Source organism: Heteronotia binoei, chromosome 17, assembly GCF_032191835.1.
Source record: "Heteronotia binoei isolate CCM8104 ecotype False Entrance Well chromosome 17, APGP_CSIRO_Hbin_v1, whole genome shotgun sequence".
Lineage (NCBI taxonomy): Eukaryota > Metazoa > Chordata > Lepidosauria > Squamata > Gekkonidae > Heteronotia > Heteronotia binoei.
In genome coordinates this window covers 33,250,361-33,272,552 of record NC_083239.1, presented here as the reverse complement: position 1 = coordinate 33,272,552, position 22,192 = coordinate 33,250,361, and the positions used below count along the sequence as shown (strand labels likewise).

The 22,192-nt window shown below is 47.8% G+C and overlaps 1 protein-coding gene across 1 annotated transcript; it reads left to right on the top strand.

Annotated features, from left to right (window-relative positions):
• Positions 1–278: 278 nt before the first annotated feature.
• On the top strand, positions 279–21,871 carry LOC132586494 (FXYD domain-containing ion transport regulator 3-like). The gene is made up of 8 exons (XM_060258589.1): positions 279–481; positions 11,992–12,042; positions 13,858–13,890; positions 19,006–19,029; positions 19,464–19,538; positions 20,014–20,044; positions 20,417–20,454; positions 21,680–21,871. The coding sequence occupies exons 2-8, from the start codon at positions 12,000–12,002 to the stop codon at positions 21,691–21,693; spliced, it is 258 nt and encodes an 85-aa protein (XP_060114572.1). The 5' UTR covers positions 279–481; positions 11,992–11,999; the 3' UTR covers positions 21,694–21,871.
• Positions 21,872–22,192: the final 321 nt, after the last annotated feature.

The following is a 22,192-nucleotide window of genomic DNA, read 5'->3' as shown; positions in this document are numbered from 1 at the left end:
TTCCCACCGCAAGCAGCTAACATTCTAAGGTGCACTGCCTCTCAAACTGGAGGCTCCATTCAGTCAACCACTGAGACGGTATGCCCGATCCCCCCCCCCCTTTTTCAAGCCACCCAATTCTGCAGCTGCTTCAAAGCACAGGAACCCGGCCGGGAAACAAAAACAAGGGGTGGTGGGAGAAAATAGACCTCCCCCCCCCCCCCCAACACGCTCTGTTTCTTCTCTAGGGCTCCCCGAGCCGGGTCAAGCTCGGCATCTGTTGTTCCCAGCCGAAAGGAAGGGCCCGGGCCCGGCCCTCCCCTGCGGCAACCCAACCTGTTCCTCACCTGCCCGCGCTGGCCTGGGTGTGGCCCACCCGCCGGTCTATTGAATCAGGCGAAGCCACCGCCCCATCTTCCTCTTTTCCTTTTTTTCCGGGTTGGCTGTTGTTGTTTTTTACCTCCCCAGTGTCTCTGCCTTCGTGCTGCTGTCTGGAGAGCAGGTAAGGAGGAGGCGATCTCGGGGTCCGGGGTGGAGGGGTCGTCGTTCGGTCTCTTGGGCTGGCGTAGGAAGGGTTCATCTTGACAACTTACCTGTTTGCAGCAGGATCTTGGTGGAGCGGGGCTGGCTGGTTGCCTGCATGTTAGGAAAACAAAATCAAGGCGCCTTATGCTTTTTTTGGGTGGGGGGGAGGGGTGGACTGGCGGTGCTTGGGACAGAGGAGGCACGCGAAGCCCCCCAATTGTCTTGCATTCCATCCAGGTGAAATCTAGCTGCTGGCCTGCCGGATATAGGTGCCATGGATTTTTTAAAAAAAATTATTTTATTTTGCAAAAGGGTGGAGGATCTGGGCGGCAGCCTGTGTGTTAATTTGCAAAGCATGTTGCAATTTACCAAAAAAAAAAAAAAACACCCAAAACCTCAGTCCATTAAAAGTCCATTAGTACTTTTTGCTCGTTTAAAGTTTCCATGCGCTTTTCGCCTGGGGTTTCCAATCTGGATTCTTCGGGCTTGCTCTGCCTCCGAAAGCGGTTGCTCCAAATTGCTGCCTCGTCTAAACTCCGGGATCTGCTCAGGCCTTTCTTTAAACTAGCTGTTAATTCAGAATCGCCATCTCTGGGATGGGAAACATTTGGAGAGTTGGGGAATAGAGCCTAGAGAGAGACCTCGAAAGAGTAGAATGCTGTCGGGTTCACCTTCCAAAACAGCCATTTCCTCCACAGGGACTAATCCCTGTAGTCTGGTGTAATTCTGGGAGATCTCCAGGCCCCCTCTGGAGGCTGGCAACCTTGTGATGCACTTGAGGGGTGGTTGGGCTGTGCACCCCGAATCCAGGGCTTCCCTCTGGGGCTTTGGCTGCAGTATAAAGGAAGAGATTGGTGCACCTCCAGTCCCTTGTGACGGCTGGCTACTTGCATGCAAAAGGGAGCCTTTCTAAACATAGTTTAGTCGGTGCGGGCAACAGATAAATGTCTCTGGTGGCTGCGGCTGGTTTATGGCACACGTAAAGCTGCCTTAAACCTACCCCTGTTCACTTATTACAGTGCATGCATGCTCATCCTGCATGTAGATGTGTCTATCTGTTTGCAGAAAAGAGCCAACATGTGTTCACTTTGCAGCTGAAAGAAGGGGCATGCATTGTACTGCAACCTGAGAATTGCTCAATGCACATTTAAAAAAAAAAGCCCATTCTCTTTGTATGTGTTGTTTGCTGTAACTTGTGAACAGGACCTATCAGAACCTATCAAGAGCGAGATTCAAATCCAGGAGTACCTTTGCCAGATGCAACCTTTGACTCTGGAAAGCTTGTTCCCTGAAAATCTTCAGTTTTCAAAAGTTTTATTGATTTCAAAAAGATTAAGGGTAGGGAATAGGGGGAGTAGAGAGCACAATACATTTTGACCTTGTTCTGCATAAAAATACAAGCTTTGTTCTACAATACTTTCTTTACACGAGTTGTCCCATATTGTTCCCTGAAAATCTTGTCTGTCTGGTGCTACTGGATTTGAATCTTGCTCTTCTGATGCAAGCCAGCAGTTCCCCACCTGAAACGTGGTCTGTGTGGGTCAGTTGTTTCCCCCTTGGCCAGCAGCGGCTCTGCCGAGGAGACCTTTCACATCCTTTGCCAACAGCTTCCGAGAAGGAGGATTGAACCTGGAACCACCCGCATGCAAAGCAGATGCTCTAGCGCTAAACCACCACCACCTCCCACACTTCCCTGCATGGGATAGATTCAGGTCCATAACTGTCCAGCTGCCATGAAGGACGCTCTTGTGCGTGCCCTGATTTGAACTGGGTGCAGAATGCAAGGCTGTTCTGGATGCAAGCCCAGCAGATGTGTCATTGTGGCGGGGCTTGATTTATAGAATCCGGGCCATCCATCCTCTCTCAGCCAAGTGCTTCTTTCTGGGCTTAAAAAAAAAAAAGATTGAACTTCCAAGGAAGATGTGAAAGCCGCAGTTGTGGGGAGACAGCCATCATGTAGAGAGAGCTGCATTTTTGGTGGTATAATCCCTTCCTTCACCCCCACCCCCGTTGTTTGATCTGGTTTTTGCAAGCAGCAATCTGATACTAGGATTGGTGTTTAATTCCCCTTGGTCGTGATGCAATTGTGGGGGTAATAGTTCTCTACCCTGTGGATCACTGTGAAGTAGAGTATTGCCATAAGCGTGTGGTTGCATGGTGGTTGCAAGCGCCTATTGGATGGCGCCAGTGCCACCATGGATGATGGAGCAAGGCTACTTTCCTCAGCCCCTGTTAAGACACCCTCCTCCAGTCAGCAAAGGCAGGCAGGCAAAGCCTCTTGTTGGTATCCCCCCTCCCACTGAAAGTTCACCTGATTTGCAGGGCTGAAAAGGTGCCAAAGTGGGGTTCCAGAGCCCTCCCTAAAGAACTCTGATTGCAGTTCTGCCAGTTGCAAAGTCCCCTTGGGATACTGGGCTGCACATCTGGATTTTGCATCAGTTCAAAAGCCTGAAAGGGGAGAGGAATCTGCATCTGACAATGTGAGAAACCTCCAAACTTTGCTTTGAGGTTTTGGCTTTTCAGTTTCTGCAGGGGGGTTGCTGACTCAGAGCCCTGACGCAGGGTTAGGCTGCTGCCTTGTCACTCCAGCAAGCGCCCTCTGATCCACATGCAAACAATTGCTTCACTTGCAGTGATAGTCCGGAGACTGAATCCCAGCAGGGGTCTCAAGGAAAAGGGGGTGGCATTCAGGCTGGATTAGGCTCAGCCCGGCTGTCTGTAGATGGGGGCTGTTAATTCCTCAAGGTGGCATAGGATAGTGGTTAGCAGTATTCCCTCTAAGGTGAGTTAGTGTGAACTAGCACAGTTTTTTAGCTTCCAGCTCACGAAAAGTGGCCTCAGAACAAACTAATTTATGCAGTAACTCACAAACTTTAATGCCAGTAACTCATGAAGTAGAATTTTTGCTCACAAGACTTCACAGTTTACAGGGCACATTGGTGGTTAGAGCATCAGAATAGAATGTGGGAGACCTGGTTTTGAATACCCTATCTTGCAGATTCAGATCAGTTTTATTGCCTAGGGCCAATGGCCATTACAAACAATAAAAATAATGATCAAAACACTATAAAATTACATTTTGAAGCATATTTCATAAAAATGGAAAGATTCCCCTAATGTCTGTTGACTACTAGTTAGAATCTTAACTGGCCTCTACTGACTCTAACTTGGCTTGAATTTTCATTACTGCTAGGCCAATCTGCCCTGGAAGCTCAGCTGAGGGACTGCGGGCAGTTATTTTTTAAATTTATATCCCACCTCCCCTCCCTTGTGAGCACCCAAAGCCACCTGACACAGTTCTCCTCTCTTCTGTTTGATTCCCACAACAACCCTGTGAGGTGGGCACGAGAGTGTGTGACCAGCCAAAGGTCACCCCAGTGAGCTTCCATGGCATAGTGGTGATTCAAACATGGGTTTCCTGTATCCCATTCCAACCCTTTAACCACTATACCACATTGGCTCTCATTTTGCTGTGGACGCTGTGAGGATAAGAATGGAACTGGGGAGAAAGATGTTGTAAATTGCATTGGTAGGGTTGCCACCATCCTCCAGATCTCCTGGGATCAGGGGTGGAATTCTATTAGGAGCTCCTTTGCATATTAGGCCACACACACCCCGATGTAGCCAATCATCCAAGAGCTTGCAAAAAAGAGCCTTGTAAGCTCTTGGAGGATTGGCTACATCAGGGGGTGTGGCCTAATATGCAAAGGAGCTCCTAATAGAATTCCATCCCTGCCTGGGATTATAACGGATCTCCAGGCAACAGAGATCAGCTCACCTGGAGAAAATGGCCACTTTGGAAGGTGGACTGTAAGGCTTTATGCCACACCAAAGTCTCTGCCTTCTCCAAACTCTGTCCTCCAAGCTCCACCCCAAAATCTCCAGGTAATTCCCAACCTGCAGCTGGCAACCCTCAGCATTGGGGAGAAGAAATGGAGGTATAAATACCTAAAAAGAAATGAATAACAATAAATGGTTTGTGGAATGACTTCTCAGATCAGGTTAGATCAGGGGCTGCGGCCCTTCTGCAAACACAGAGTACACCCCCTGGCTTGGCGCTTATCTCCCTGCAGGCCTAGCTGAATGAAACGTGCGTTCCTGAAATGGTGCAGGTGAACCTTATGCCTTTCTGGCATTTTTGGATTGCAAAATTAGGAAAGAACTTTCCCCCTTGGCAAGCTTTCATTAGGAGATCAGGCTTCCTGGGCACAAAAGAGCAATCAAGTTGCAGAAGCGACTGAAGCATTCCTCTGCCTGGGTAAAAGATTTTCCACTTGCTGTTTTGTTTCCACCCCCCACCCCTGTGAGGTGTCCTTGCCATAGACTAATTCTTTTATGGATCCATGTAATACCTTTCCATTGGAAAGAATGTGTGGCCACAATGTTAGTATATAGGATTTAGCAAGCTTTAAAATGGCACAGGATTCTTCAACAGATGAACAAGGATAGGTTTTACATTCTTGCTACATGCATAAACTTTTCCACAAAGATTAAAAGCAATTTAATTTATTCTACAATTGGGTGGGAAATTAAGGTTGCCAACCTCCAGGTGGGACCTGGAGATCTCAGAATTGCCGCTGATCTCCAGATGGCAGAGATCTGTCCCATGCAGTAAATAGCTGCTGGGGGTGGGGGTGGACTCTGCTGGTATACCTGGTTGAGCCTCTTTCCCAAACTCTGACCACAGCCTTCACCCCAAATTTTCCAGGAGCTGGCACCCTTAATCTGATATGTTGCACCTGGTTTGGATTCCTGAGAATCTTAGCTGCTGCGTGCTGCTGCTTGTTTTTAAAAACATGTTACTAGACCTCTTGGCTATTCAGATAAGGAACAACCATTCACGTTGCCAGCTTCCAAGTGGGACCTAGAGATCTCCCAATATTACAGTTGACCTCCAGCCAACAGAGATCAGTTCCCTTGAAGAAAATGGTTGCTTTCAAGGGTGGACTATATAGCAAAATGCCCTGCTGAGGCCCCTCCCCTTCCCAAACCCCGCCCTCTCCAGGCTCCACCCCCACACCAAAATCGCCAGGTATTTCCCAACTCAGAGCTGGCAATCTTACCATCTTCTTCTGTAGACTGGTGATCTTGACTGAGATCTTAAACACTGTGAGAATCTTCACTTCAGGGGAATCCTAAGGCTCTTTTGCTGCTGAATAAAAGCAGGACTTGGAATAAAAGCTTTCACCTAGATTTGGCCTAGGAAGGGTAATGAGAATATTTGCATGCGCTTTGGGGAACTGTGTACATAATCAGGTTCTTATGTTCTGAGCTCCAGATGGTATGTAATGTAAAAAAAAAAAAAAAGATTCTAGACATAGACATCAGCTGTTCTTCTGAGCTCTTTAAACTCCCTTGCGACATTGTTCTAACCTAATGAGCCCGCCTCGCACCTCTTAAGGCAATTACAGCCTGCAGTCTTGGGACTTTGTCATGCCCATTCATCCCCATTTGGTTGCTGGATCAAACAAAAGTGCTTCCTTACAATGGCTTTAGGGGCTGCTTCGAATGATTTCGCCTAACTTTCTATTGGCTGCTTAGAAATCAGTGGTATGACTTGTGACTCACATCCCTGCAGTTTTTCTAGAGCTGACACAGAGCTCTGCCGCTTGTGGCTACAGTTCTTCTGCATTTGCAAGTCGTCTAACCTGCTTGTGATGTTAACTGCCTGACAGTTAGGATTGACAACTTCCAGGTGAGGCCTGGACAGTTCCTGGAATTACAATTGATCCCCAGACAGGGCTTTTTTTGTAGCAGAAACTCCTTTGCATATTAGGCCACACTCCCCTGATGTAGCCAATCCTCCTGGAGCTTACAGTGCTCTTAGTACTGGTCCTACTGTAAACTCTTGGAGGACTGGCTGCATCAGGGAGGCGTGGCCTAATATGCAAATAAATTCCTGCTACAAAAAAGCTCTTTTTCCAGATGATGGAGATCAGTTCCTCTGGAGAAAATGGCTGCTTTGGAGGGTAGACATAATAGCCTTATACACTGAGGACTCGCCACTCCTCCAAACCCAGTCTTCCCTAAACTCCACCCTCAGATCTGTAGAAATTTCCCAACCCAGAGCTGGTACTCTGACTTATAGTCAATGGGCGTAATGGTTAGAGACCCAAGTTTGAATTCCTGCTGCGCCAGGGAAGCTCTGCAGGTGGGACTCTCTTCCCCTGCTTCATTGTCATAAGAAAGTGGGGGGAGGGAAATGTCTGCTGGGCACTCCATTATACTCTATGGAGACCAATTCCCATTGAGTATAATGGAGAATTGATCCATGAGTATCTGGGGTTTGGGAGGGACTGTTTTCTGAGATAGAGGCACCAAATTTTCAGCATATGGAAATGGGAGTCCCTATCTGAAAGTGATCTTGTGCCAGTCACCCTTGCAACTTAATCCACCTCGCAGGGGTGTAATGAGGATAAAATGGAGGAGGGGATATGAACGTTATATGTTGTTTGGGACTCCCATGGTGGTGGTGGGGAAGTGAGGTATAAATCAATCGGTCCTTCAGCTGCTACAATTTCCAACTGAGATTAAAAAAAAAATAAGGCAGAGAGGGAATGCCATTCCTCAGGTGATAGTTTCTCCCTGTTGGTTAGGACTCAAACCCAGATCTCCACTTCTGCCGGCATAGCACCTTGTGCTCGTCGTGGCACAACCTGAAAAGGCACTGCTGATGGAGCGCTCGGCCTCTTCCTCCAGAGCTGCTTTAATTTGGGGCTACAATCCAGTAATGAGAGCTGACTCAGTGCCAGGCAGCTTTTTTGCGCTTGCGGAAACTTGTTTCTCTTTGGCAAGGAGGCCGTCGTAATGAGCGGGTAACTCGAGCTTTCCAAGGAGGACATTGTTCTGCCCTTTGCCAATCAGATTATCGGCTTGGCAGGCTGGCCTTTTGGACGCCAGAGGTGTAAAAGTGTCCAACATTCTTTGCAACACCGCTCTCCCTCTTCAGCCTGCCGATAATAAAGTATTTGTTCCTGAATTGCACTGCCCCTTTCGAGACGGTAGGGATTTCTCCCTCCCCACCCCAGCAACGGCAGACCTCAAATGGCCACTGGCCAGCCCTTGTATCCTATCGCCACAAAGCTCATTTTTAAAATCAATCTGTGAAACTTAGTAGGTCAGATATCTATGAATGGCCTCCTGCTCCTTTTGCAGCCATTCCACAATATTTATTTATGCCCCACCTTTCTTCCCAAAGGGGACACTGAACCACTTAAGTTGTTCTCCTCTCTTTTATCCTCACTATTACCCTGGGAGGCAGCTTGAGCTGAGAGTATATGACCAGCCCAGGGGTGGCCAAACTGCAGCTGGGGAGCCACAGGTGGCTCTTTCACATTGAGTGGCTCTTGAAGCCCCCATTAATCTGTCAGCTAAGCTGAAGAATACATTTATCTCTTTAAATCACTTCTCCAAGCCAAGTCAGCCAGCAGCTTGGAGAATGCATTTAAAGTAAAAGTTGCTTTCTTTCCACCGCTCTCCCCTGTCTGTTTTCCTTCCTTCCTTCCTTCCTTCCTTCCTTCCTTCCTTCCTTCCTTCCTTCCTTCCTTCCTTCCTTCCTTCCTTCCTTCCTTCCTTCCTTCCTTCCTTCCTTCCTTCCTTCCTTCCTTCCCTCCCTCCCTCCCTCCCTCCCGCTCTCAAACACCTGAAGTTTATTATTCTCTGTGGCTCTTACATTAAGCAAGTTTGGCCACCCCTGGACTAGCCCAAGGTCACTCAGAGAGCTCGCATGGCATGAGTGGGTTCGAGCCTTAGAGCTTGTTCAGACACACAGTTTAATCAGTTGTCACTGCTGTTTCCTACCTGGATTAAAAGTGGCTGATCAGACAGCAGCATATGCCTCCCAGTAGTCAATCATTGTCCCCCCACCCCCAATCCTTCTCCGAACGGGATTATTTTGTTACCTGCTCCTTTGTGGTCCCAGAGCAAAAGGAGCCTCAGGCATCCGGTTTACAGTCGCCATTTTTTTTACTACTTAGCGATATGCGCATAACTTCCTAACCACATAATGTTTTCTGACCTATGCGCATGCACATAATGTGCGTATGCGCATGTGTGCATAATAGTAGGAAAACAAAAAAAACCCTGCATGGTGCCATCGTGTGGACAGCAGAAGATGGTTTCACTGCGGAGTGATTCAAATTGTAGTATGGCAGTCTGAACAATAATATCTGGAACAAAGATATTCGGAACAGAACCAGGTCATTTTAACACAGACTCAACACGCTGTGTGAACAGGGCCTAGATCTCCCAGATCCCAGTCCAACATTCTGACCATTACACCACACTGGCTATTTGCTGCTTTCATCTACAGCCAGACTGAGAATATGGCCCAGGGAAAAGACCATCTGAGTGGCCCTTGCGGTGCTGTCAGCCAATATTTCAGGGACTGCCTGTCACACCCTGCCAAACATCACCTCACCCATTGACTCTGGGGGTGGGGGGATTTGGCAGCCCCTAGCATTAGGACATCACTTCCAGTGCAAAGTGAAAGTGGAGCTGCCAGCTGTAGGTTGGGAAACTCCTGGAGATTTGGGGATGGGACTTGGGGAGGACTTCAGTGGGGTATGATGCCGTTGAGTCCACCCTCCAAAGCTTCCCTTTTCTCCAGGGGAACTGATTTCTGCAGTCTGGAGACGAGCTGTAATTTTGAGGGTAAAACCATAGAGTTTGGGATGCATGATTGCACAAACACACACACACAGTGCATTGACATAACTTCTGGTTTGTTCCATTGACATTGGGACTCCAGGATGTGGGGACCTGCCCTCCCCAATTTCCTGCTCATTCTCTCACGCATTTCTCTGCAATTCTTAAAACACATTTCAGCAATGCAAATGCCTGATCAGTTACTGCTAGATGTCTTATTCTGTGCTCCCCCCCCCCATCCCGCGAGTTCAGACTGAATTCACTTGTGCCACTTAACGCTGCTTTTCCAATCCCTGCGTATGAGAAACGAGGTAGCATTTTTATGTGCTTATGTCTGGTTTCTGACTTAACTGATTGTCCTATGGAAAAAATACCAGTTGCTTTTCTGTCTTCCTGCACTGCAGTGTTGCACAAACATGATTTGGACCTAGCATTGAAAGTTCACTGAGGACTAGCGGCAGAGTGGATCTGTTCAGTCTTGGTCTACGTGCTTTTCAGTTTATACACCATCCTGGAGTGTTTGTGTTCTCATTGAGTGCAACTGTGAGACTGTTTATCTTCCTCTCCTGCTCTTAAACTTTGGGCATTTCCCCTTGCTCAATTGCCATGTTGACATATAAACACCAAAGTAACTCATACAGCTGAGATCTCTTATCTCTCTGATTCTGGGCATGCTTGGAAGACCAGAACATCTATCAGAACATTGATTCCGTTTGGAACGTTCTGCCTTTGTCCTAACTTAGCTCCTGATTGGCTTTGAGCACCTTGGGATACCAACTGAATTGCCCAACGCTCTCAAGTCTTGAGCGTGTTTTCTTTTTTCTTTAAAGAAATGTAAAACGTAGCCTTTCACCCACATTTTTTGCTATCTTACATGGAGATCAAGGGTTTTGGCTGTTCAGTGGAAGGCATCTGGTATGTGAAGAATGCTTAGTACTCACTTGGGTGTAGAGCTTATCCTAAAAAGCACTTTGGTGAAAGAATGACTTAGGGAAAGCTGTGTCAATCAGCTAGGATTGCCAGCTCCCCCCTGTCCCCTGAACATCAGTGGTGGATGGGGGCATAAGGTTGCCAGATCCAGATTGGGAAACTCCTGGAGATTTGGGGGTGGAGCCTGGGGGGAACAGGGACTTCAGTGGGGTACATTGCCACAGAATCCATCCTCCAAAGCATCCATTTTCTCAGGGGGAATGGATCTCTGTCATTCTGGGGGATCCCCAGGCCCCACCTGAAGGCTGGCATCCCTTCAAACAGCCCATCCTTTAGGCAGGGCTTTTTTTTTTGTAACAGGAACAAAATGGGCCACACACCCCTGATGCAGTCAAACTTCGAAGAGTTTACAGGTACAGGGCCTCGGTACAGGGCCTACTGTAAACTCTTGGAGGATTGGCTACATCAGGGATGTGTGGTCTAATATGCAAAGGAGTTCCTGCTACAAAAAAAGCCCTGCCTTTAGGGGCTGGGGGAGGAGCTTTGCAGATCCCTCCTGGCAACTGGCAGGGGGACTTACCTGAAGCAGAGGGAGGCTTAGGCTGGCTCTGCAGTGACACTGCTGGTGACATGGTGACATCATTTCTGGTGCACAACCAGAAGTGAGATTGTTGCCAGCAACATGGGACACTGGTATTTTTGCAAAAACTCTATGATAGATGCCTTTATAACCATAGATTACTTGCCAAATACCAGAGTATCCCACATCGCTGACAATGGGATGATGTCACTTCCAGTGCACGCCAGAAGTGGCATGGCTGACCTAGGCTTCCCCTCGCTGCTGGTAAGTCTCCCACCCACCCAGCATTTGATTGGCAGCAGGAAGAAGGGGCTGAGGATCCCCCGCTCTATCAGAGGTCTGGCAGCCCTGATTGTAGGCATCTTTGGAGTTTTGAGAACAAAGAGTTTGTAACACTACCAAATGGCCGCCCTGAAGTTCAACCACAAAACAGCTGTCTCACGGGCCTGAGTCCATCCAATCCCAAACATTGAGAGGCTGCAAGCCAACAACTTCCTGTGTTGGAGGCATCTTGTTTGCAGATGGGTACACCCTGTAGCCACACTGGGATGCTTTCTGGGCTCTCCTGAAGCATCTCACTGCTCAAAGAGGAAAATCAGGATTGGTTCTTAGCTTTAGAAAATAAATGTTTTATTGAAGAAGTTAATGGGCGCCAGGAAACCCAGTGGTGGTCGCCAAGTTGGGGATGATGGCCTGACTTAGTTATAAAGCAGGGGTGGCCAAACTGTGGCTCGGGAACCACATGTGGCTCTTTCACACGTATTGTGTGGCTCTCGAAGCCCCATAACCCCATCAGCCAGCTTGGAGAAGGCATTTCTCTCTTTAAATCAGTTCTCCAAGCCAGCCAGTGGCTTTGAGAATGCATTCAAAGTTAAAGTTGCTTTCTTTCCACCTCTCCATCCCTCCCTCCTCTCCCATTTATTTTCCTTCCTTCCTTCCTTCCTTCCTTCCTTCCTTCCTTCCTTCCTTCCTTCCTTCCTTCCTTCCTTCCTTCCTTGTGGCTCTCAAACATCTGGCACTCATGTCTTGTGGCTTTCAAACATCTGACATTTATTCTGTGTGGCTCTTAACGTTAATCAAGTTTGGCCACTCCTGGTATAAAGCAACTTTATGCGTTCTTGTTTTCCAAAGATGCTTAGAATTCTTGGGAAACTGGAGATTAAGTAAGACAGGTCATCGTAGTAGCTGCTTCTATATTTAAGGGCTTGTGGGGCTGAGAGAAGTTCCTAGGGGCAGCTCAACCATGTGTCCCAGAGTCAAATGGGCATGCAGGGACCAGAAGTTCTTGCCCTTAACCTTTCCTTTTGATGAACAGCTGTCTCCTTCCACAGAGCCCACGATGAAGCCCACGACCACGGAGATCCTGCTGCTTCTGCTGACTGGTAACATTGTTGGATGTGTTCTTTATGAGAGGGTGGGAGTTGCAATCTTTTTTTTTTTGCGGGGTGGGGGGCGGAGTACACTGCTCCTGAAGCTGGGAAGGGTGGCATAATTGGGAGGGTGGCATAACTGGGAGAGATGCCTGCTCAGTCTAGGAGGCTGGCTCACATCTAGTTGCTCTCTTCCATCCTTGGATCTCTGGATGATTTCCTTCTTTCAGTCACTCATTCAGGGATGCATCTTAAACCTTCTGCTTTTATGCTGACCAGCTGGGAGAAACACCAATTTGGCCAACAGGCTGTTTTCCTTTGGCCACAGTCCTTCAAGGGCAGGTGCTTCTAAGTTCAAGTTACATTTTTTAGGTTGGAATAAAGAGCGAGAGCTGTGACTGCCACCTTTATAGTGTTGGTTACAGCAGAATCAATGGGGTGGGGCGCATTAGACTGGTGGCCCTGAATCTGTGTTGCAGCGTCTTGGCTAGTTCCATATCTGGGTCCAAGAGAAGGCGCCACACTTAATTGACTGTTGTGCATGCCACTTTCTAGTATGAATGACTCAATAGAGATAGGACCACCCAGGACTTTTTTTCCCTGCTGGAGCCCATGGGAGCAGAGCTCCACCTGGGCTGGCCAGGGCTCCATCTGGCTCAGCCCACCATGTGACAGCCACGTGTGGCCTAATATGCAAATAGGCTTTTTCTACATTAAAAAAAAGCACTAGGGCCATCTTTTTCAGATGCCAGAAATACTGTAGTAGAAGGTGGATCTGGGACAGAAGAAGACACTTCTCACTGACAGAAGAGGACATTTCTCAGTCCTGCAGCTTAGGATGGATCTGGGGCTGATTCTGGAGTTAAATTCCTTTTCAGTGTCTAGTAGCAGCTCCACAACAATATTTTGTCTTCCATTTGAGTGTCAGCTTGGTAGCTGCAGTTAATGGTGGGAAAACCTCCTGAGAGAGGTGATGGAGCTTGACTTTTGGGTGACATTAAGTATCAAATTGGGTTTCCATAGACTTGTGATTTGCTCCATAAAAGTGGGGTGTGAATGCCCATTGTCATAGGTGTGAGAACAGTGTTAGCTGTAAGCTGTATGTGCTTTACACTTAAAGGTAAAAACATGAGCCTTCTTTCCCATGATATCCCTGCCTCTAAGTAAGCCCATAGCAAAAATGGGAGACCCACATCAAGGGGACTGGAATTATAAATTAGTCAGAGACTAATGTTGCCAGATCTTTCTTGGCAACTGGTGGGGAATGGTGAGGACTTGCCGGGAGCAGCAGGGAGGCCCATCCAACATGCTGCAATGTGTCTATGTCACTGCCCATGTGGCCTGGAAGTGACATCATTACATCTGGGACATTAGGGTGACACTCTGGGATTTGAGCAAAAACTCTATGGTAAATTTGGCTTCTACCATAGAATTTTTGCCCAGATACCAAAGCATCGCCCCAATGTCCTCATCATGATGATGTCACTTCCGAGACATCACTGCATGTCAAATGGGCTTCCTAACAGGGAAGTTCCCCCCCTGCTGGTCAGCTAATTGGTGGCTGAAAATGGGGGGACCCCTGCCTCCTCTGGTGGGGTCTGGCAACCCTATCAGAGACTGAACACCACAGGATACATAGTAAGCAGGGTCAGGCAAATAAGACCGAGAACCATAAAGATATGAGGGTAGAAGATAGCTTCTGTATTCCAAATGGTGTCTCTCTTATGAGAATCTAGAAGTTAAGGACTATAGGTCATGGCTCTCTCTTCTACCTCTATGGCTATGTCATTACCTGCAAATAATAATTTTATTCATGTTGTCCTTCAGCCTTCCCTCTCCTGGAGGCAAATGATCCTACAGGTAAGTACCTTCTTCTATTCTGATCCTTGGTCCTTCGTGTCCAGATGTGGCACGGATGTGGAAGACAGGTTATCTTGCAATCTGACAGTGGACTGTATTCACATTCCACTTGAGGTCAGGTTAATTAGCAAGGCCCTGCAGGAATGCTTTTAAGGAGCCCCATAGGCAATCATACATGCAGCCATCCTACTGCTATACTTCCTGAACAGGTGCTAGAAGTTATCAGGCGTTCCCAGAGAGGATTTCCTTCGTGTCAGGAGAATGGATGTGGCACATCTAAGCAAGTTGTTAAATGACATGCTGATTTCCAGCAGCGTAGACCAAATCCAGTTTGAGCAGTATGCTTAGAAAGCTAGAACATAAAATGGCACATAGGAAGTTTCTTTGGAAGTGTAGGAGGGCAGGGCTTCTTTTGTAGAAAAAGCTCAGCAGGAACCTATTTGCATGTCAGGCCACACCCCCTGACATCACCATTGTTTCGCACAGGGCTTCTTTTGTAGACAAAGCTCTGCAGGAACATATCTGCATATCAGGCCACACACATAAGAACATAAGAGAAGCCATGTTGGATCAGGCCAATGGCCCATCCAGTCCAACACTCTGTTACACACTGGCCAAAAAAAAAAAATATATATATATATATATATATATATATATATATATATATATATATATATATATATATATATATATATATATATATATATATATATAATTGGTAGGTTCTGAGACCATCTGCTCCATAGCACAGTCATTGAGAGCATCAAGAAACTCAACCTCTTTCTCTCGACCAGAACACATATTGACCCAATCAATCTGCGGATAGTTAAAATCACCTATTACGACACAGTTTTTATGTTTAGCCGCTATCTTTAATCCTTCCATCACTTTATAATCATCCTCTATCTTTTGATTTGGTGGGCAATAACAAACTCCCATAGTTAAATTTCCTTTTGGGCCCTCTATTTCAACCCAAAGCATTTCTAGAAGGGAATCTAATTCTCTTACCTCAGTCTTGCTGGACCGTATACCCTCTCTGACATACAGAGCCACCCCACCTCCAACCCTTCCCTCCCTATCCTTCCAATATAACTTATATCCAGGCATCACCGTGTCCCACTGATTCTCCTCATTCCACCAAGTTTCTGAAATTCCCACAATGTCTGTTTTCTCCAATTTACTTCGAACTCACCAATTTACTTCGAACACTTCTTGTATTTGCATACAAACATCTATAATTTCCCAGGCAAGCTAGGCCCGCAACCTTCCTCCTGCCGCCTCGAGACTTTGGCAGACAGTCCATACTGTTTGTCACCATCTCAGTGGACAACTCTGATCCATTACAGCTAACCCTTCATCTCTTTGAGATGAGTCCTCCTGAACCAGAGACATTTCATCTCCTGTCGGCTTTCCCCCAAGATTTAGTTTAAAAACTACTCTGCCACCTTTTTGATTTTAAGCACCAGCAGCTTGGTTCCATCTGGGGACAAGTGGAGACCGTCTCTCTTGTACAGCTCCCGCTTGTTCCAGAAAGCATCCCAGTGCCTAACAAACTTAAACCTTTCCTCCTTACACCATTGTCTCATCCACACATTGAGACTTCTAATTTGTGCCTGTCTCTCCTGCCCTGCACGTGGAAAAGGTAGCACTTCTGAGAAGGCTACCTTGGAGGTCCTGGCCTTAAGTCTCCCACCTAGCAGCCGAAATTTTTCCTCCAGGACCTCACGATTGCATTTCCCCACATCGTTGGTGCCAACATGCACCACGACCGCTGGCTCCTCCCCAGCACTGTCTATCAGCCTATCTACTACAAGCGTAATGTCCGCTACCTTCGCACCAGGCAGGCAAGTCACCATACGGTCAGTACGCGGTTTTGCCACCCAGCTGTCTACTTGCCTAAGGATCGAATCACCAATTACCAAGACCCCTCCTCTCTCCTTGCCCAGGGATGGTTCCTTGGTGCGAAAGGATTCCCGCTCACCAACTGAAGAAGAGGTCCCCTCTGAGGGCGCATTCCCCTTATCCTCAGCACGGTGCCCTGTTTCCTCTCGACCCTCATGCTCCCTGGCAGCAACGGGGCTGCCACGTTCAGAGCAGGGCTCATCTAGTACGCCCCCGAGAGTCTTCCCCGAGTGCCTAACTGACTGCCTCTGCTTTTTCAGGTCAGTCACCTCGGCCTCAAGGGTACGAACTCATTCCCTGAGGACCAGGAGCTCCTTGCATCGAGCACACACCCAAGACTTCTGTCCTGTGGGCAGATAGTCATACATGTGGCACTCAGTGCAAAACACTGGAAAGCCCCCACTCCCCTGTTGGCATTCTACCTTCATGATAGCTTTTTTTCAAAAATATACAGTCCCCTTTAAATCCTGTTGGTTTATGTGGTTCCCCTTCTGGAGGGTCAACTTACCTTATTGGGAGCACAAGGAAATTAGGGATCTGGGTTCTTGGTCCTTACAGAGCCCCCAGACTAAGAGCCACAGGCCAATAGCCCTTTAGCTCTCGCCCTTTGGCAAGGCGCAGCTTAACAATGCAAAGAGGGTGGGGAACACAGCCACTCCTATTCAATCAGCACCAATCACCTTCACCTTCAGCCCACTCAACCGCTCACACCCTGATGCCAAGCCAACCGGAATTGCATACCTGTGCGGTCCTGCTGGGAAAATGCCCCGTTAGAAGGACTTGCTTCCCTCTGTTCTTTGCCTTTAAGGCAATACAGACTGCTGCTTGAAGAGGTCCATAACAAGGAACACACTGTTGGTCTGTAACAAGGATGGCCAAACTGTGACTCAGGAGCCACATGTGGCTCTTTCACACATATTGTGTGGCTCTCGGAGCCCCCACTGGCCCCACTGGCTGACTTGGAGAAGGCGTTTCTCTTTAAACTGCTTCTCCAAGCCAAGCCACCTGGCAACTTGGAGAATGCATTTAAAGTTAAGGTTGCTTTCTTTCCACCTCTCCCTCCCCGCCATCTGTTTGCCTGCCTGCCTGCGGCTCTCAAACATCTGATGCTCATGATTTGCAGCTCTCTAACATTTATTCTGTGAGGCTCTTACGTTAAGCAGGTTTGGCCACCCATGGTCTGTAAGAAAACAATGTCTTATGTGTGCCAGACCACTAGAAGTCCTGTATTAAAATATATTATCCTTGCAATGTAAATTAAGCTACTTTTTAACAATTGCTATTCTACTAGCATCGCTGAAATAAATTAATAAGGAACAAATGACAAATGTCTTAATTACGGGCCTCCTTCAATTAGGACCAAAATTACCATGAGTCGGCCACTGCGACTTGCAGCTATTCGGGAGCTGGGAATTCTCTATAGAAACCTCTTTTCAAAAACAAAGCAAGGGCCAGATTCTGCTCAGGACTGAGAGGCTTTCCTTCCTCCCCACGGCACCATTTTCCCAAGCCAAAAGGGTGCCGGGGTCCATAGAGGTCATCTAGTCCCATACCTGCAGGATCAGCCTACAGCATCCCTGGCAAGTGTTTGCCCCATGGGGAGGGTCTATGTGCATGCATTCAGGGTGAAGAATGCCTTGGGACAATGATTGGGGTGGGGGCAGGTCCAGAACCAAATTGCCCCTGCCCTCTGCCAAAAGAAGTTGGCCCCTGCTATTCCCAGCTGCAGTGTGGCTGCAAGACCCTGTGGCAGACCGGCAGTTGCTGTAGTGTGTACATTGGCTCTGAGAAAGGCGAATCTGTGAACTGAGTAAGAAGGTTAAAGCTTGAGGGAGAGGCTGAGAGAGGGGAAGTGTGTATGAAGCTGCGGTGCACAAACTGGAACCCTGAAAAATCAGTAGGAACATCAGACCTTTTCTTGCATGCAGAACCGCTTGTCGCCTCTGTTCGTGCCACATGATGATGGAACGTGGGGTTTACTAACAGAGGCATAACATCCAGATTGCAAGATGTCATAGCCCCACTGTGCAGCACATTGGTCAGGCTGCACCTGGAGTATGGGGTGCAGTTCTGGAGGCCTCACTTCAAAAAGATGTGGACAGAACAGTGTGGGAGGAGATGAGGATGATCAGAGGCCTGAAGGAGACGGCGACTGCAGATTTATATCCTGCCCTTCTCTCTGAATCAGAGACTCAGAGCAGCTTACAATCTCCTATATCTTCTCCCCCCCACAACAAACACCCTGTGAGGAGGGTGGGGCTGAGAGAGCTCTCACAGCAGTTGCCCTTTCAAGGACAACTCCTGCGATAGCTATGGCTGACCCAAGGCCATTCCGGCAACTGCAAGTGGAGGAGTGGGGAATCAAACCCGGTTCTCCCAGATAAGAGTCCGCGCACTTAACCACTACATTGAACTGGCTTTCCTGGAGACCAAGTACTTTAAGAGAAGGCTGAGGGACTTGGGAATGTTCAGTCTGGAGAAGAGGAGGCTGGGGGAGGGGTGGGGGACAGAATTGCTTTCTTGAAGTATTTGAAAGGCTGTCACTTAGAGGAGGGCAGGCAGCTGCTCCTTTTGACAGCAGAGGAGGAGACTCACAATAATGGGTTTAAATTGCAGTGGAAAGGTACCAGCTGGATGTTAAGAAAGTTTTTTTTTAACAGTAAGAGTAGTTCAGCAGTGAATAACAGCTGCCTCGGGAGGCCGTGAGCTCCTCCTTGCTGATGATCTTCAAGCAGTGGCTGGATGACCACTGGTCAGGGCTGCTGTAGGCTGATCCTGCATTGAGCAGGGGGTGGGACTAGATGGCCTCTATGGCCCCTTTAAACTCTGTGATAACACCGGGAGGAAATAATGTTGCCAGACTCGGGTCAGGAAATTCCTGGAGATTTGGGGATGGAGCCTGTGGAGGACAAGGACCCCAGTGAGGTACAATGCCATAGACTCCACCCTCCAAACAAGCCATTTTCTGCAGGAGAATTGATCTCTGATGATGAGCTGCAATTCCAGGGAATCCTCAAGTCCCACCTGGAGTTTGGCATCCCTTCCCAATACATGTTGAAGTGAAGTCTAAAAGGATTTACTAACCACAGTGCAAAGAGGAATGTGTAAAGTGACTTCCAGTTAGCAGCAAAGCTAGAAATCCTGGCTTCCCCCAGCCCCCTTCTGGGATGCTAGCAGTAGGTCATTAACTCTCCCCTCTTCTCCTTTCCACAGATAAAAACAGCCCTTTCTTTTATGGTAAGTACAGTCCTTCTTGCCAGTATTCTGTGACCTATCTTAAGTTACCAGGCTAAGATGGGCATCTGCGCTCTGTTTCTAAATGGAAGAAACTGTGTGTGTTTGTGTAACAGACAGTGCTATACCGTGGAAGAAGCTCTACAGCCTGAGGTGTCCCTCATTATCCTTCCACAACAGTCCTTCTTATGTGCTCCTTATGTGCTAACTTGTCTCCACCCACCCACCACTTGGACATATGGATTAGGGACGTGGTTGAACAGGTGGATCTTATAACGCCCCCCCCCCCCGAGGGGCCCAACCCATGGGTTGAAAACCACTGGACTAGCTGAATGATGAATGACATGGAAAAGAGATTTTGAGATGGATGAACACGGCCGAGCTGGAGAAGAGAGGTATCCTAGGCAATGCCAAACATCTTCTGTTTCCTTCCCTAGACTATCATTCGCTTCGTGTCGGTGGCATGATCTTTGCTGGCATCCTCTGTTTTATCGGAATTGCTATCCTGATCAGTAAGTGGAAACCCAAACCTGGTTGGTGTGAAGGTGGTGGTTTGGGAGGGCAGGACGTTCTTGGTATCTGCTGGGACATGTCAGCAGGGGTGGAATTCTAGCTGGAGCTCCTTTGCATATTAGGCCACACACCCCTGATGTAGCCAATCCAAGAGCTTACAAGGCTCTTTTTTGTAAGCTCTCGGAGGATCGGCTACATTAGGGGTGTGTGGGCTAATATGCAAAGGAGCTCCAGCTAGAATTCCACCCCTGCATGTCAGCCTAATTCCCGTCATAGCGATAAACCTGTGGTCAAGATGTGACTGCAGGCGTGGGTTCATGCAATGAGTTGTGTGGAGGGAAAGTGAAAATCTGCATCATGAAACTGTTGATCTGTTGTGTTTGTACAGTGCTCCTCCAGTTTGGCAGGTGTGGATGGGGCCTTCTCTGAATTTGTCTGATCACTTTGCTTTTTTTTATTTTTCCCTTTTTTCAGGTGGAAAATGCAAATGCAAAAAGAAACCCAGGTAGGAGGAGAATGCTGGGTAGAGGCTGGTGGGGACAACAGCTGATTGGTGTCCCAGGTGGAAGAATTAGAATCGTAGAGTTAGAAGAGACCTCCAGGGCCATCTCCAGCCCCCTGCACAATGCAGGAGATTCACAAATACCTGCTCCCGTGCAAATACCTCCCCTGCTGCTCCATGCCCGGAAGATGGCAAAAAACCTCCAGGATCCCTGGCCAAACTAGCCTGGAGAAAATTGCTTCCTGGCCCCAAGATCAAATTGAAAGAATGTGGGATGGCCAAGGCAAGGCCTGAAGCTGAGCCAAAACTGGGAGAAAGAGAAGCGAGGCAGGTTATGATTTTGGCCTCTGTAACCAATCCTCTTTTCTTGTCTAGTGTCCATGCCATGGTTCCTGTAAAGAAAACCTTTTCAGGTAAGTGTCCCCTTGGGAATGGCATGTCTGTTTGACCCCAGAACCTGCTGTTCTCTGTCATTGGGTAGGAGTTGTACCCGCATCACTTAGAACTTTGGGCTAGGTCTTTAAAACCATCTGCACTCCCAACGGTGGTGACGGAAAGACCTGTTTAAGTGACTTATGGTGGTGTCTGAAGGCAAGAGATGAACAGAGGTGGTTTGCCATTGCCTGCTTTTGTGTAGCAATCCCAAACTTCCTCGGTGTTCTCCCATCCAAATCCTAAATACTGAACCTGCTTTTAGCTTTTGAGATGAACAAGGTCAAGTTAGGTTGGGCCATTCCGGTCAGGGAGAGCTCCAATAGTACAAATGCAAATTCTGAGATGTGTGTGGTTTGGATCCAATCAGTTCTTCTATCATTGGGCAAGAGAGGAAAGATCTCCTTTGAACCACTCCAAAATGCTATGCTGGGGATCTCAGGTATCTACAAATACCACATTGGATGGGGTTAGTAGGAAGGAGACGAATCCGGTGAGATTAACTGAAAAAAGGCTGGTTGGACCCAACCCTGTATTTTGTTACAGAGAGTACACCTTACATTTCCCAGGCTTGAAAGGGATTTGGAACCTGATTATTTGTTTGAGTACCTCAGATTAGCCTGAATCCATCAGTTTGGAAGCTAAGCAGGGTTGGCCATGGTTACTACCCAGGTGGGAGACCTCTAAGGAATACCAGGGTCATGATGTGGAGGCAAGCTATGGTAAACCTCCTCTCTTGTCTTGAAAACCTATGGAGGTCACCTTAAGTGAGCTATGATTTGATGGCACTTAATTATTATTTGATAGGCAAGGTATCCTTGCAACTTTGCCCTCTGGTGGTGGCTGCTGAGTACTTCATGGCAGCGGTGCCCCAACAGGAGGAGGTTTGCTAGACAAGTGGCACATCTTTTGCCTGAAATTTTTGGCATGAATTTGTGGCATTTCTGGTTGTTCAAGGACAAGCTTGGACAAAGCTAATGACACTTAATGTGTGTGAGTGGAGTCTGTCTTGGTCACGTGTGGGATTTGACCCGAAGTTTGGTGGTCCCTCTCAGGCCAACTTTCTGAGGAATTTCAAGGCAAGCCATAAAAATATTGATGAGGCCAGTGAAATTTCTCAAGGGTGTTTTACCCATCCTAAGTATAGGCCTTCTCATGCCTCTAATGTGCTATGTTCACTTTTTCCGTCTTGCCTTCTAGATGAAGCTACAGAGTGCTGAGTCAAGAAAATGGCCGCTTCCTCTGAGAAGCTAATTCTGCCTCTTGTCCCTCTCCTTGAAATGGCTCCTATCTGCTGGTGGCGACAGGCTGGTCCTTTTGATGTTGTTCTGGGCTTTCGCATCCATGTCCAATTTTTATATATATATGTATATAATAAAAGCTGCTGCTTTTTGGAAAGGAAGTGTCTTGCTAGGCTGTGCTGGGTGGAATCACATTTGGAAATGGGGGCTGCAGTTTGGCAATCTGCAAGGATTACATATGGTCTCCAGATTACCGAGATAAATTATCTCATAGATATTGGCAGCTTTGGAGGGTAGGCTCTATGACATTATACCCCACTTGAAGCCCCTCTCCTCCCCAAACTCCACCCTCCCCAGGTTCTACTCCAAATGGTCCAGGAGTTTCCCAACCCAGAGTTGGCAACCCTTTCTGGATTTCTTTTCTCTTGTACGATGAGTAGTCGGGTTAGAGTTGCCAACCTCCAGGTGAGGCCTTGAG